The 15,874-nt window shown below is 33.7% G+C and overlaps 2 protein-coding genes across 2 annotated transcripts in view; one reads left to right on the plus strand and one right to left on the minus strand.

The window, feature by feature from the left end:
* Positions 1 to 7,354, minus strand: part of LOC128231400 (uncharacterized) — a 50,398-nt gene extending 43,044 nt beyond the window's left edge. The window contains exon 1 of the mRNA XM_052944184.1: positions 7,210 to 7,354. Coding sequence (XP_052800144.1) covers positions 7,210 to 7,324 — 115 coding nt within the window. The 5' untranslated portion in view covers positions 7,325 to 7,354. The remainder of the gene's footprint in view (positions 1 to 7,209) is intronic.
* A 460-nt stretch (positions 7,355 to 7,814) lies between these two features.
* On the plus strand, positions 7,815 to 13,188 carry LOC128231401 (uncharacterized). The gene is made up of 2 exons (XM_052944185.1): positions 7,815 to 7,904; positions 11,934 to 13,188. Exons 1-2 carry the CDS (start codon positions 7,825 to 7,827, stop codon positions 12,709 to 12,711), a joined length of 858 nt encoding a protein of 285 aa, XP_052800145.1. The 5' UTR covers positions 7,815 to 7,824; the 3' UTR covers positions 12,712 to 13,188.
* The last annotated feature ends 2,686 nt before the right edge of the window (positions 13,189 to 15,874 follow it).

Consider the following 15,874-nt stretch of genomic DNA (forward strand, 5'->3'; position numbering starts at 1 on the left):
GGAAAATATTGAGAAGAAAGCCCCAGAAGAAACAAGAATAATGCTAACGCAGCTGAATGTGCATCTGAAAATCAAAATGTACCTGCAAAATTTGTTTTAAATTTTGATTATACTTTATCAAAACTTATGCTCTAAACAAAGCAAAAAATTAATTTTAATGGAAATTTTGAAGCGATGCGGAAGCAATACAAGCATGTTGCACATCCGACCAAGGCCTGCCAAGACCTGCAATTAAATCCCGAGCTCTGTTGTTCAAACTGGCCCACTGATCCAGAGACCTACTTATCATCATGCCACTTGTTATTTCATGCTTCCGTGCACATAGCTCACGCTGTTTGCCATGTTCCCTTTTTGCAAATCAGGAATGCTTTAATGATCTTTGTGTTCACATAAACAATAAATACCAAACATTGAACAATAGCTAAACAAAGCCCTTTTGAAACATCAAAATTAAAAAACAACAACATGAACTTGCATCAAATTTAGAAGTGTGTCTACAAATGATGAATCAGATACCAATGCTTTTTATTCACAGCAATTGTTTTAGGAGCAATTCCATTTAAATATACAAGACAGCCCAAGAAGGCATTATTAAATTTAGTTCATTATACATAATAAGAAGCAAAAATTAACAGGATCATCCTCTTGAAATTCTTTATTTTGCCTTCCTTTGGTTGCATGTATAATTGGAAAAGCCCTCAGAATTTTTATTGGAATATTTCAAATTGCTTCCTCTTTTTTTACTATAATTATTTGATGCAAGCAGGAAAGGAGCTATATTAAGTAAAGAAGTCAATAATGCTCCATGTCTACCAGATGTGACCAACATTGTTATACAATCCATCATCATATTTTGCTCAGACTTCTTTAAAGACTCTATACCCTGAAGAATACACACAAAATGATTGGTCGAGACATTACATGTACATCAGTTTATTTTTCAGTACATATACTCTAAATATGTTTATATACAAGTACATTGCTTGAACTTCAGATTGTCACAATTACTGACCCTAATTTAATATTCTTACGTAAAACATGAGAAACAAATATGTATATGAGCTAGCCTCCAAGTCCTTGATCAGATCTGTAGTTTAAAACAAGTGGATAAAATATAGCTACAGCTCTAAATTTATAGCTACAGCAGCTGCTGTGATATATAGTAACAGCTGAATATGAACTAAGATTTACAACTTCATATTTATAGCTACAACTGTATTTGAAATTATATCTACAGCTTCATATTTATAGCGACAGCTGTATTTAAAATAAGATCTACAGCTTCATATTCTAACTTCAGCTGTATTTGAAATTAGACCTACAGGTTCATATCTATGACTACAGCTGTATTTGAAATAAGATCTACAGCTTCATATTTATAGCTGTAGATGTAAATGAAATACAACAAATGCCTTAAATAACTATAGCTATAAAACAGTCTGTTGTAAATATACAGCTGTAGCTGTACTTTTGGTGCCAAAAGAGAAAGCAGATTTAGACAAGGGCTCTTACATTTTGCAAGCTTACTTTTTCCATATCCGAGAAACACTATGAAAAATATACACTTGAATGCAACATTTTAGACTAAAAAGGAAACAAACCTCCTAGCATCCTAATGATCTCATTAAAACCATTTATATCAAATGAACAGAGATTCTTAGCCAGTGCCAATGCTACCAAATTGGAAATGTTTAATTGTAAATGACAATGTTCTATCCCTCTAAATCACAAAGGGGTAAGACATGACAGAGCACCATACATTCAATTCATGACATTAACGTAGGACATCAACTTTCGTCATCAGCATTGAAACACATAGCGTAACAAATATATGGTTACTAACAGAATAGTTATTTAACAATGGTGTTATCAGTACTGAACACACTATGTCCATTGGTACAAAACTATGTTCAAACAAAACGCATGTGACTATTAATGGTTTCTAGGCTACATGTACATCACTTGACTTTTAGTTTGAATCCTGAATGAAACAACGAAGAACTAGAACCTGTGTGCTATGCATAAGGACCAAATGTTGCCTGACTGTGACTATATCTGTAGTGCACACAGGTGATATTATAAGGGTGGGATTGCATGTTCAAAGCAGCACTGACTTACGGGAAGTTGTCGTCTTCAAGTTCTTGGATTGAAGTTGTTCTCAAGCAATCCAGAAGTCCATCTTTCCATTTTATTTTTAATTTGCCAATTAAGACTTGATTGAAATTAAATTCTGATACTTGCGATACATTACCACTGAAAAAAAACTGCTAAATCATGCATACGGTACGCATATGATTGACATCGAATTTCAGATCTGGCAGTTGAGTTGTCAAATAAAATGCTATCTCCTATTAACCTCACAACCATGGTATAAACTTGAAATCTGACTTTGCTGTTTTTATATGGGAGCAACATTAATTTTGTGACTTTTGGTGCCAGACCCTGTGTATGATGCTGAGCATAATTAACAGTATTTCACCTACATGTGAGGGTGGGTAACAGTTTACATTTATCAAAAATGTTTAACACTTGTGACTGATAAATGATAAATATTTCATTTTGAAAAATTGTTATTTTAATGCATTGTCCACTCATACCCCTTACGAACTGATGAAAGGGAAATAAGTAAGTTTGTCATCTCAGTATTATCACTGTACATCTAATAGAGACCATAGTGATACATTTATACCTTGCCACACCATAACACGACACCTATTTCATGAGTCATAATCTGGTAACCAAAACCCAATATAAACATTGTCCACCAAAAGTTCATATACTGGAACATATCACTGGATGTCAAAAAGAAACACAAGATCATTTCAAGTTTATATCTGATGTATAAATTAAACTTGACAAATGTTTATAGAGCAGGCATAGTGAAGTGTGATATCTGATACTGCTAACCACAAGAATGTGAGACCCTTCCCAATATAACACCAGTGTGCACTATAAGAAAGATACCAAGAATAAAATAATTGATCACTAGGGGGAGTGGGTGATGATTTCATTGCATCTTCTTTGAAATGTTTAGAGTAACACTTTAATGATTAAGAATGCACGGATTGAGCTTTAACAACAAAGTTTTCTTAATCATTAAAATATTACTTCAGGTCATCTGACTTGAAATTCTACGCATTGGCTGACACTTTGTCCACGCGAAATCGGACGCAGGGATTGTGTATCTGATGAGTGGCAGTAGGCGGGCATTTAAACATCCAGGAAAGTTTAAGTTCTTAATTATTAAGTACTAGTTATTAAACCTAGTACTTAATAATTGTATATCTGCAATGGCATTGGCTGAAAATGCAGGTTGTGAAAGATGTTGCATTAAATAATGTTACAATGTGAATATAAAAAACGAAATTAGACTGCAGTTCTGTCAAATGTAAGTGAGGCCACACTAAATTGATATTTAGTTCAACGGATTAACCACACCCATTTTTTTTTTAAATGTGTAGAAAATAACAAATGCAGTGACCTCCCTTTACAAATTTATAAAAATGTTTTATAAAATACAATGCCAATATTGAAATGGACAAGTCACTTGTCAAAGCTTTTTACAGACTTCTTGCTCATAAGACCAGTTATTTTTTCACTCACACACTAACTTTTGCCTCCCACCCCCCGACATAATTCATAGAACAAAACATTTATTTGGTATGGCCTTATGTAAAATAGACTTTAATTTTTAATATTAGGTACATACAAATTTTAATCAATAGCTTAAAATAAATATACCAAAATATAATTCTAGGTTTTATGTATGTAAGGACTTAATACAAATGAACTAGAGAACCTGGAAATATTTTCTAGTTAACCAACTGTATACCATGATCTGCTTAATCAGCATTTTATCATGGCACAGGAACTTGTATGGGTGAAGCTATCTTACCTTCCTTAAAGTATTCCAGAAACTTCACAAACTTATAATCATTAACGTTCCATATTGGACTTGTTAAAGAAACTTTCTTCAACAGTTAAATTGAGAAAATTAGCCATTGTACAAAGCAGTAAAAGTTGATAATTGATTTATATACATCTGACCTTTTGCTTTCAATTTTCATAAGCTTCACTTTTTAAATATCTAGTTGTAAGTGCACAAGTTTTTTGTAATAGTTTTACAATGGAAGAAGAGCATCAATATTTTTGTGTGCTGAAACTATTGATTGTACCAATGTCTAGACATCTCCAGACACTGACTCTTCAGTATTGGAAAAGTCTCGCACATAAAATTCCCCGGAACTGTGTACAACCGAAAGGTCCCTTTCGGAAAAAGCAAGAAAAGCGTGTCCAAGACATACAAACAGGCTATAGCCTGGTACGAGGGGAAGACATATCTTAGTCACCCACTTCAATCAGAAGTGATTTGGTTTATAACATACACAAACTATACAACTCCTCGATACCGCATACATACATAAACCACTTTTAGTTTGTTTGTCACTGAAGCATACGATCAGGTGACTGGTATATTAATTCGAAAACCTTACTGTCATGGAAAGTCTCTTTACAAATATATAATACAGTTAATCACTATGTATTCACAACAGCACATATTGATTGTCACTTCTGTATTGACATCTATGTGACCAGCAATCAGCTGATATTTCTTATCTATTATTAATATTTATATACATGTCTGCAAAACTTTAGCAACAAAATATACATTCTTGATCATTTTCCAATATTTAACAGAAAGTTAAATCCCTATTTAAAACAAAAAAAACATGTACTTCATTATTGGACTTCCCACAAACAGCTCTACTACAATATGGTGTTTGTAAACTACATTTAATCAATTTGACATGCTACTGATATTTGTCTTTTAACTAGTTCAATTTAAACATTGAAGTATAAAACTACCGATAACAAACTGTTATAATTCTATATTAATGGATACAATGGTATAACCTTAGGCAACAACAAATTAATTTCGTCAACAGATTTAATGCTTGAAAAATATTGGAGCAAGCAGGAAAAACATACATTTTTTGTCATTAAGTTTAAAAACAGAAGCTGGTGAAAATGCTAACAATATTTTCCATTAATTCATTTTTAGACTGAAATTATTATCAACTAAAATTTTCCATTCTGTTTCCTTTCTCTAAGTATATTCTAAGGAGTACTCAATTTATAATTGTTTCAATCTTTTCTAAAATTGCCTGAGACATACATTGTTTGATGTAGCATTGTTTCATAAAAAAGCATTACTTGGCATTAAAGTGTATCAAATATAACAAGTGACAAGCTTTATCAAAAAATTAAAATGCTTATTTTCCTCCATCTATAAGAAAGGTGTGGTTTATCTGACAAACAAAACATCGATTTGGTGAGGCATTCAATTGTGCACTTAATTATATATAATGACCTCATAAAATCATCCTCAATCTACATGTATGTGCCTATAAATGAAATAACTTTAAGAAAAAATTAACAAGCTATGTACTTTTTTAGATCACAACATATCAATTAGAAGCATTCCACTTTCAATTCTTATGTGTATGTTTTTGCTTGACTAAACTCCTAGAGAACAGCTTCCAAAACCAACCAATACTGTTTAAAGCAATCAAACAAGGAAAGCACGTTGCAACAACATGCAAATTGGAGCTGGTATCTTACTACAAATTGGGGCACGGAACTTTTCTGGGACAACAAGACAAGAAGCTTGAGAAAATTAAATAGTTGTGGTTCCAGTGAATTATTTTGTCAATGCTACAAAAAAGGGAAATCTTGCATGTTAAGCTGGATAAACAAGAAAAAGACGAGAGCCGTGCAGCAAACACAGACACTCGCAGGTTTCTTCTCAGTCAAATAAGGGGCATAATTCAACAATTATAAAAGCTCGAGTTATGGGGCTTGCTACTCAGACATGTGCATATTATCACTTGTAAAAAAAATGTTTCATGTGGATATCTTATACAATTTCTTGAGTTATGGCCAAGGCCAATCAATGCTAAATATTTGCCTTTTTATTTTAAATTTGACCAAGTATAGGATAAATTCAATTCAATTTTGTAATCATTAAATTCTAAATTTCATTGAGTTAATTAATAAGCCACTTGTTATCATTATCATGCAGAAGATGTTCAACAGCTGGTAAATTATCCAATACTTACCAGTACGGTATTTTCAAACTTTCTCTTATTCTTTACTTCTATACTTCCTTGAAGCAGTATCAATATGTCAAAAATATATGTTGTATAAAGATGATAAAATTAAAGACAAAGGGCCACCAACAAATATAATTATATATCAAGGCTAAAAAAATATTATGAAACAAACATTAAAAATTTAGGTATTGTGTAATTGCCCTCAATATATATGTTCTGTAATATTACCATTTAGTTTCATTTCTGTCAACATCTGATCTTTCTTTCCGTCAATGGATTTTACGGAAATGGTCATTACCGTGATTGGATTTGGAATGCATAATTCTGCCCAAATATAGTTAAAACTTGTGTATTCTAAAACTTAAGCTGAAAAACAGATCAAGTCCTGAACATCTTAGTCAATTTACATAATAAAATTTATGTATACTTGAAATCTTAAATTTGTCGCATCCTGTTTTAAATAGGAATTATTTTAAAGTGTTATAACAATCCAACTGAGGTAAATGACAATATAAATACACAGTATGTTATACCAAACTTGAAGACAATACATGCCAGGAAGAGTTATCCAGTACACGATGATTCAGTACATTCCACCCATGTACCATTCAAGTCCAAAATGTGGGACACATTAAAACCATGTCATGTAAGTCAGTAATTAATATAGTGTAAACTTATGTTGCACTTGAGTTAAACAAATGAGAATTAATCAAATATGTAAGCACAGTCAAAGATTGACTTTGTATCATAAAGAAATACCAAATATTCTAAATGCCTGACTTGACCCCAGTCAGCTGTTCATTTGCAACTCGTGTGTGCTACACAGCAAAAACGTCTATTTATAGAACCCGGGTCTTTATCCGGTCACAAAATTACGACGTGATCAAATATTTCAAAAAGAATAATCTAGAATTTTCTATTTAATTCAATATCTCTTCTAAATCGTGGATCAACTTTTATTCCGTTGCCACACTGTTTTTGCCCCATGCTTGGTCATCATTTTTTTACATTTGCACTTCTCTTTATTTGATATTGCGTAAGCATGACTTGTTTGACAGCATTTTTAAGAATTAATAAAGCGTAAAAAAATACATACCACTGTCGGGATCGGTGTACAAGCCATGGCACTCTTTTAAAATACGTTCATTTATACTCTGTGTTGAGGAATCAGCTGCGTTAGCAGACGTTTTTTGTCTGACTTTTCCCGACATCTTCTCAGACTATGATCTGTCAAAAGTGAACTGGCTGAGGGGAACCAAAAGGCTTAAACATGTCAAATCCGAATTGCTATGATAAATCAGACCTAAAATACGAAATATATTCAAAATGATTACAGTTATTTGCCACTTTTTAGAAATTTTACGAGCTTTTGTATATATAAATGAGAAAGAGGTGAAGGAACATACGCAACAAATAAAATAATCTTTGACGGATATGACCTGCTCCTTGAAAGTGGATGACGTCATTTACGCGCCACATATGCAGTCAGCTGATAGAAAATTGCTGAGCTTTTCAAGCAAAATATTTATTTTTAAAATGACAATGGATCAGTATTAGGTTAGGAATTATCAAAAAATATATTGGATTATCGTTTTATAATCGAGCAAATAGTATCTCTATGAAATGGGAGTGAAAACAAATGTAAATAGCCGGTCGCTGGTTGCCGGTGCTCTTGGCCAATGAAATGAGAGTATATTTCCATTTCCGCAACATGTCTTCCTTGGTGGCAGATTATAGTTCAGACAGCGATTCCATTGAAACTGGAGGCCAAACGGCTGATAAGACAAATGTGTCAGTAACTGTATATGGTATTGCAACTAGCAAATAAACTATTACATATAACAAAAAATCTATTAAATGGTCATTAACTGAAATATCTTTGAAAACCTCACGGAATCACAAAGTGTATATATTATTCGGATTAGTCCAAACAATTGTTTGTTGACACGATTCTTCCAATCCCTAACGTCGAAACGGGTTTGTGGAATGACAGGGTTTTTTGAAAAATATTGACAATGTATTTAGAGAAGTATTTTATATTTGAAATAGATAAAGGTTTATATTCATATTTCATGGTGCAAAGATATTTTGCACAAAACAAGTATTAAATGCATTAAAACACAGGATTTACCTTTACAATAATACAAAACTTGACTTACACAGACAAAAAATATGCCAAGCCTAACAACTCGACCATCTCCGGCAAGCTTAGAGATGGACGTCATAATAGTCTAAAATAATAGACGTGTTATACGGGATTCTTCAAATCCATAACGTCTAAACGGGAATGTGCAAAAAACAGGGGTGTTTTAAAAATATTGAAATTGTTTTAAGTGAAGTATTTTATGGTTGAAATTGATCATAAAGAGTTATATTCATATTTTGCCATGTAAGTGAAATGTTATTTTGCACTAAACAAGCATTTAATGCATTAAAACAAGTTGTTTACCTTTCCAATAAAACGAAAGTTGACTGACACAAACAACAATTATGCGAAGGGGTACAACTCGATACAATCGTAATAACTCGGCCTCCTCCGACAAAGCTTCGAGATAGACCTCTTTATACAATCGTAACAACTCGGCCATGGCTGAAATGTTCCGAGCGATTTAAAACTGTGCCCTGAAGCCTTGCAGGTGCCCTTCATGTATATATCGTTATGTTTTGACAGAATGAAATGAAGAAAAGCCGTCAAACTCATAATCAGAAGTTGGATATTTATTTTTTGTGTACGGAACTAATATAAAATAACATTATCTGGTAATATTTCTTGTTTTTATAATATTTTATAGACGCTATATGCTTTAACCCGGAATCCTGATCGGAACAACTACCCACTTTTGATACTAAACAATTTGTACGTGAAGGATTTGCCATATCAAAAATCTAAAAAAAATCCGTCGACGTACAATTATTTGGACTAGACCTCATAAATACAATTGTAACAACTCAGCCATGGCTGAAGGGTTTCTATTGTTGTAAAACTGTGAACCACTGCCTTGCAGCTGCCCTTCATATATCTATCGTTATGTTTTGACATATAAGAAGTATAATACATCAAACTCATAATAATTTGTTGGAAATTGTTATTGTTTTTCGTGTATGGAAGTAATCTGAAATAACATCTGGTAATTTTTCTTGTTTTTACGATATTTTTTAAACGCATTATGCTTTAACCCAGAATCCCGATCGAAATAACTATCCACATTTGATACAAAACAATTTGTTCGTGTAGGATTTGGCATTTCAAAAATTGTAAAAAAAATAATCTGTCAACGTACAAATATTTGGACTTCAGGGGGTGGGACTGCTGAGTGAGCCGCTAAGGTCATTTAAATAAAAAATAAAAAAAATTGTTTAGCACCAGCCAGAACCTTGGCCCACTTGTCGTGCCAAAACCATGAATTTATTATATGTCCACTTTCTGTGGGGTATCAGGAGGCCTAGTAATTACGAATTCCGCGTTCCCCATAAGCATACATGCCAAATCCCCCGGCGGGTGGAAAAATCCCCCAGAATTTCAATCCATCACCCGGTCTCCCGGCGGGAGATAAAAAGCCCCCGGAATTAAAATAAAAAAAAAATAAAATAAAAATATATATTTTTTTTTTAATTTTTACATCAGGCAATAATGACAAAGTGAAACCACAGTATGTGAGTGAAACTGAATGTTAAGAAACAACTTCACAATGGTGAAATGCCAAAAGGAAACTTTTACAACAAGTGATCAATTAATTTGTAGTAATTATCAAAGGCAAAGAAATATTACTATTTTGGAAGGAAGAAATTAATAATATTTATTCTTTTCTCTTATTGTCTGAAAGTCGTCAAAGCTGATAGAATTAATCACAATTTTTTAAAAGACTTTGGAGGAAGGTAAATTTAATTTAATTGTCTCGAAAACATATTTTTCCAATGACATATTTTGTTCTGCAAGTGCATTACAGTATGACATGACAGTGTATCATAAGAATATGATAAAAACATAATTACATAAAATAATTTTATATAATGAAAAAGTTAAGAGGTTTTCAAAGCAAACTATATGTGAATACATTTTTTCGTACTTGCGTCTTAAAATACTTTAAAATTTCGCCAACTTAGACCTGCTAAAAAAAATCCCCCTTAACCCTTTAGCACATAGACAAGTGGCCAGATTACACCTCCCAGTCAATAGCCATCTTACTGATAAGCAGTCCTTATCTGCATAGGTACTTTTCTGGATATTTGAAAATGAGAAAATGAATACAGCAGTATGACCTTAAAATCAATGTTACTCCAATTAATTGTGTCCAAATCTTTTTTATGTGAATTCATTTTTTATAGATAATTAAATTATCTAATAAATGGTGTCAATGATGAAATATTAAATTATTTTATTTCAGCTGTGAATGTATTTTCAAGATGGATTTGTAACATTTCTTTGAAATGTCATAATTGCATTAAATCAAAGGGTAATAAATTGCTGGGATCGATCTAATTTTTATTACCCCTATCATAAAAAAGACCCATCTGGATTAAAAAGCCGACAATTTATGTTCTTGTGTATTAATACATAGAAATATGTCAGGAATATCCGGTGTCATCCAGCTGAGAGATCCAGTCCAAGGTGTCTGTTTAACTTTATTACCCCCTCATAAAATTGTTTACAAAAAAAGAAAGCCGATAAATGATTTTCCGGTATGAATAAAAAGATCTAGATCAAACAAAACGCTTGCACATGACCTATTTTACAGCCAAAACTATGATGGACATTATATAAGCTTCACAGAAAATTTACCCATCATTTTCTCATTTACTAATTGTTTCTTTTGTTTGTAAACAAAATATTACCTTTAAGTAAATATAATCTCAATTGATTTTAATGGTAAACTGAACTGACGTAATATATTTAATGATTTACGCATCAGTGAATTTGGGGGAAATTCCATACAGTACTTAGCTCGTGGTCTTATTACGTCACAATGGGATATCACACCTGCGATTGGGAGTATAAACACCTTCTCAATTTAGCAGACGATATTTTCAAGGGAAAATCAATACACAAAAGGTTAAACTTTAATTTTATAAACATCCGGGATATTGTTTACAAAAAGAAAGATGCAAAATTGAAATATTGAAATGACCCTTTTGAAATATGCGGGCCATGCGTTTACATCCAGTAATGGATACGGTCGGCCAAATGCGTATGCATCTGGTAATGAGCTATGTCGGCCTATCTCGTATACATGCGCTAAAGGGTTAATACAACCAAAATCCCCCTGAATTTTCAGCCTTTTGAACAAATCCCCCTGAATGGCTCCAGAAAATATGGCATGTATGCATAAGGTAGTGGAAAAGCTGCAGAAACTCGAAAGAATCTTATTTAAAATAAATTTTGTATAAATTACACTGTGAATCATGAATCAGCTATGATGGCTCTAAAGCATTGCTTAGGACTTCCCACATATTTATAACTGATTCACATCCTGAAAATGTGTGACCAAATTATTTGGTTATTACTAAAATCCCAACTTTGGAACAGACCTGTTAGTATTGATTGTGGGGGGGGGGGGGGTGAATAAATTAAAAAAAATATATAGAAACTTGAATATGCTTCAAACTGGTCATAAAATCACAAAGTTACAATGCATTGCCATTTTCATTAGATATTGTCAAGTATATTAAGTGTTAACAACATTAGGAATGTTCATTCAAAGTGATATCTATGTCATATCTTTCCATTTTGCATATTTTCATTGGTAATATTCATATATCTATGTAAACATGTCAGTATAGCTGTATATGCCATGATTAAGCTCTTGACTTTACCCTTTTCAGACAGTCAGTGTCAGAAGTTCCAGTCCAGTCATCTGGGCAAAATTACCTGATCTCACAAGATGAGGATGATTCAAGTGACTCTGATGTTGATAAAAAGGAGAAGAGCTATAACACACCAAAGGAGAAGCTTCCAAATCCATTACTAGAGGAAAAACTTCCAACTCCTCAGCTGGGAGGCAGTGTAGAGGAATCCAGGGAGGGATCAGTGTTTAATAATAAATATGACACTGCAGCAAAAGCTAAACAGTCTGTTCTTGAAAAGCATGTGAAAATGACTGAAGCTCAGATTTTGACTGGCAAAAAGGCTAAAATATGTAAAAAATTCAAACAGGGAAGGTGTTTCTATGGGAAAAACTGTCAGTTTTCCCATGATCTTGATGCAAACTTGTCATTAAGGTACAAACAGGATGAAACAATACCACCAGAAGATGTTCCTGGACGAGCAAACCAACATGGGCGTCTGAAACATCACAAGAATCCACACGCCCCTCGATTACCCCCACCCCCTGTGCAGAAGCCAGGCTTTATGGGTACCATGAATACACTAAACACAACTCCCACCCCTATTCATTCCCGGCACCAGATGACACAGTTCCGGCAGCAGGAGAGAAGTATGCAATCAGCAGACAGGGAGGGAGAGGATGATGATAAGTTTAATGTTGGTGACAAAAGAAAAAAGAGGGTTGGTGTGTCCCAGACTTTGGTTCCACCCAAACGTGCAATGTCAGCTCTAGCAAAACAAAGACAGGAAGAAAGACCATGGACAATGAAAAAGTGATGTTTTGACATTTTCATAACTCTTTGTGTCATAATCACCTTCTTTTAAACGACCTTATTTAAAAGTTTAGAATCGTTTCATAAGAATAATGGGCAACGTATTAAATTCACTGAAAGACAATAATTTTGATATATACTTAAAACCCAGAGCCTCTACAGAATGTTATATGCGCCCTCAATGACAGATAATTTGATAGGAGGTCAGGGCTTTTTCTATGGTTCCCACTGGTCTGACTATCGGACCCATTCCCATAGCAATTTGTATGATATTTTTCCCAATCTTCAGAAAAAAATATTTTTACTTTTTTTTATAATTCTTTTTACCTGTACTGGTTCATTCAACATCCTAATACAGTAAATTATGTGATGTGAAGTTTTGGGGATAATCAAATTCAGAAATCATTGATTTTCATCACATTCAGATGCAGTATGAAATAATATCTGTCATGATTTATTGCAATAGATATTTACACCCCAAGGATTGATATTACAGCCGTTTTAGGTCTTTTGAAAGGGAAAAGAAACTTGATATATTTAATAATTTCCTCATTCGCAGGATATGGAAAGCTTGTTCTTTTAACTGTAAAATTTCCCAATTAAGGCATATTCGTGATGCATATTTCCCAAAATGTCTAGGGTCTTTATCCCAAAATGGGCAGAAATAGCTCTAGAGATACATTTGAAGGCATGTGAAACATAAAATAAGGTAACAGTACAATTTTTAGCCGTTTAGTGAAAATGTTGCACTAAGGCAAAGATCACAAATCCTTTCTCTTGAGATATTTTCATTTCTATAGAATTTTATGCAATTGTGTTATTTATATTAACCTAACCATATGCTTACAAGCGGAGATGTTCATCAACATATGATACATGTGCAATTCTGCATAAATGTTTGAAGTAAAGTTCTTGCAATGTGCATATTTTCACATTGCTATCTGTTTCAATTACATTAAAGATAAAGTAAGGGTAGGTTTTCGGACCTATTTTTCTCCATTATGGATCTTCAAATAGGTACAAGTAGATATATATAGGCCACAAAATTGCCTTAAATACCTTCATATTTATGTTTTTATTTATAGGTTAATTAAACCCCCACAAACGAAGTTTGAGGGGGTATATGGGAGTGAGCTTGTCTGTCGGTCTGTCGGTTTTCATGGTTTCCGGACGATAACTCATGAAAGGCTAGACAGATTTGAAAAAATTTTGGTACACAGGTGTCATCAGAAGATACAGGTCAAGTTCGATATTGGGGCTGGTGGGGCCAAGGTCAAGGTCACTGTTACTAAAAATAGAAAAACAGTTTCCGGACGATAACTCATGAAAGGCTGGACAGATTTGAAAATATTTTGGTACACAGGTGTAACATCAGAAGATACAGGTCAAGTTTGATATTGGGGCTGGTGGGGCCAAGGTCACTGTTACTAAAAATAGAAAAACGGTTTCCGGACGATAACTCACGAAAGGCTCGACAGATTTGAAAAAATTTTGGTACACAGGTGTAACATCAGAAGATACAGGTCAAGTTCAATATTGGGGCTGGTGGGGCCAAGGTCAAGGTCACTGTTACTAAAAATAGAAAAACGGTTTCCGGACGATAACTCATGAAAGGCTTGACAGATTTGAAAATATTTTGGTACACGGGTGTAACATCAGAAGATACAGGTCAAGTTCAATATTGGGGCTGGTGGGGCCAAGGTCAAGGTCACTGTTACTAAAAAAAGAAAAACGGTTTCTGGACGATAACTCATAAAAGGCTAAACGGATTTGAACAATTTTTGGTACACAGGTGTAACATCAGAAGATACAGATCAAGTTCGATATTGGGGCTGGTGGGGTCAAGGTCACTGTTACTAAAAATAGAAAAATGGTTTCCGGACGATAACTCATGAAAGGCTTGACAGATTTGAACATTTTTTGGTACACAGGTGTAACATAAGAATATACAGGTCAAGTTCGATATTGGGGCTGGTGGGGCCAAGGTCAAGGTCATTGGTACTAAAAATAGAAAAATGGTTTCTGCTTCATAACTTTAATTGGGCATGAGATATTGTGATGAAACTTGCTGTATAGGCAGCCTCTGTGAAGACAATGCTTGTGATTGAAAATGGGGCCAGTGGAGTAAAGGTTTTTGTGCACTGTTACGAAAATAGAAAAACGGTTTCCGGACAAACAATACATGCATGATAAAAGAAGATGCAGTGTGCAGTAACCTTCGAGTTATGGCCTCTTTTCAAAGGAATGGTTTGCCATTCCTGTGTCCAGGTGGCATTTGGGGGTATTCATCACTCCTGTGACAGCTCTAATTTTGTTTAGGTATAACTTAAAACTGATACAATTTGAAACTAAAAACTACTTGCCTTGAACAGATGGCAATATGACCATGTATATTATGATGTAAGAACTTCTTTGAACCATACCTTCACACATGCCAATCCATGTATGTTGTTGATCATCTCCTCTTGGTTAATATTTCATATGGTACCCGGTATGAAGTCCAGTTCAACATTTCAGAGAAAGCTTTTTGGATATATGAGAAATATTTTGACTACATGGCGTATATTTGCATAGTTACCCCAATTAAATTATTACAACGCTGTAACTTAGCTCCCTCTGTAAAATATGCATAATTAAGTATCATTTGGGGCCCATATCATATCCTATGATGACCCTATATAACTTACCCGTTAGTAGAAAATGATGTCCAAAATGGATATATATCTGATTCTGGATTGCAATTAAACTATACTAAAAAATTGCGACTAAGAATGTGATTCATTCACATAAGCACAATTTAAAGGGCACATTTCATTTCCTTCTAGTTCAGGCCTTTTTTATTCTAAAAATATTTATACATTTTACTACTTTCAATCTGTTTTGCGAGGCCTATTCAGGGTAGTAATTTCTGTTCCCCAGTGCTAATCTAGACAGAAATGTACATGTAGCCCAAACTTGCTACACAGGTTCTGGATGGTGTCCTTCAAAAAAGGATGGGCATATTTTGTGACAGTTGGTGCTCTTGATTAAATTATAAACTGTCAACATTTTCAATAAGGGAAGCAAAGATTGTTCATACCTATTTAGTAGAAGACTCAGTAGACCAAACATGCATGGTAATTGAGGGAAATATTGGATCAAGCAACAATTTAGGACAACAAAATAAT

The sequence above is a fragment of the Mya arenaria genome, chromosome 4 (genome assembly GCF_026914265.1).
Source record: "Mya arenaria isolate MELC-2E11 chromosome 4, ASM2691426v1".
NCBI classification, from domain to species: domain Eukaryota; kingdom Metazoa; phylum Mollusca; class Bivalvia; order Myida; family Myidae; genus Mya; species Mya arenaria.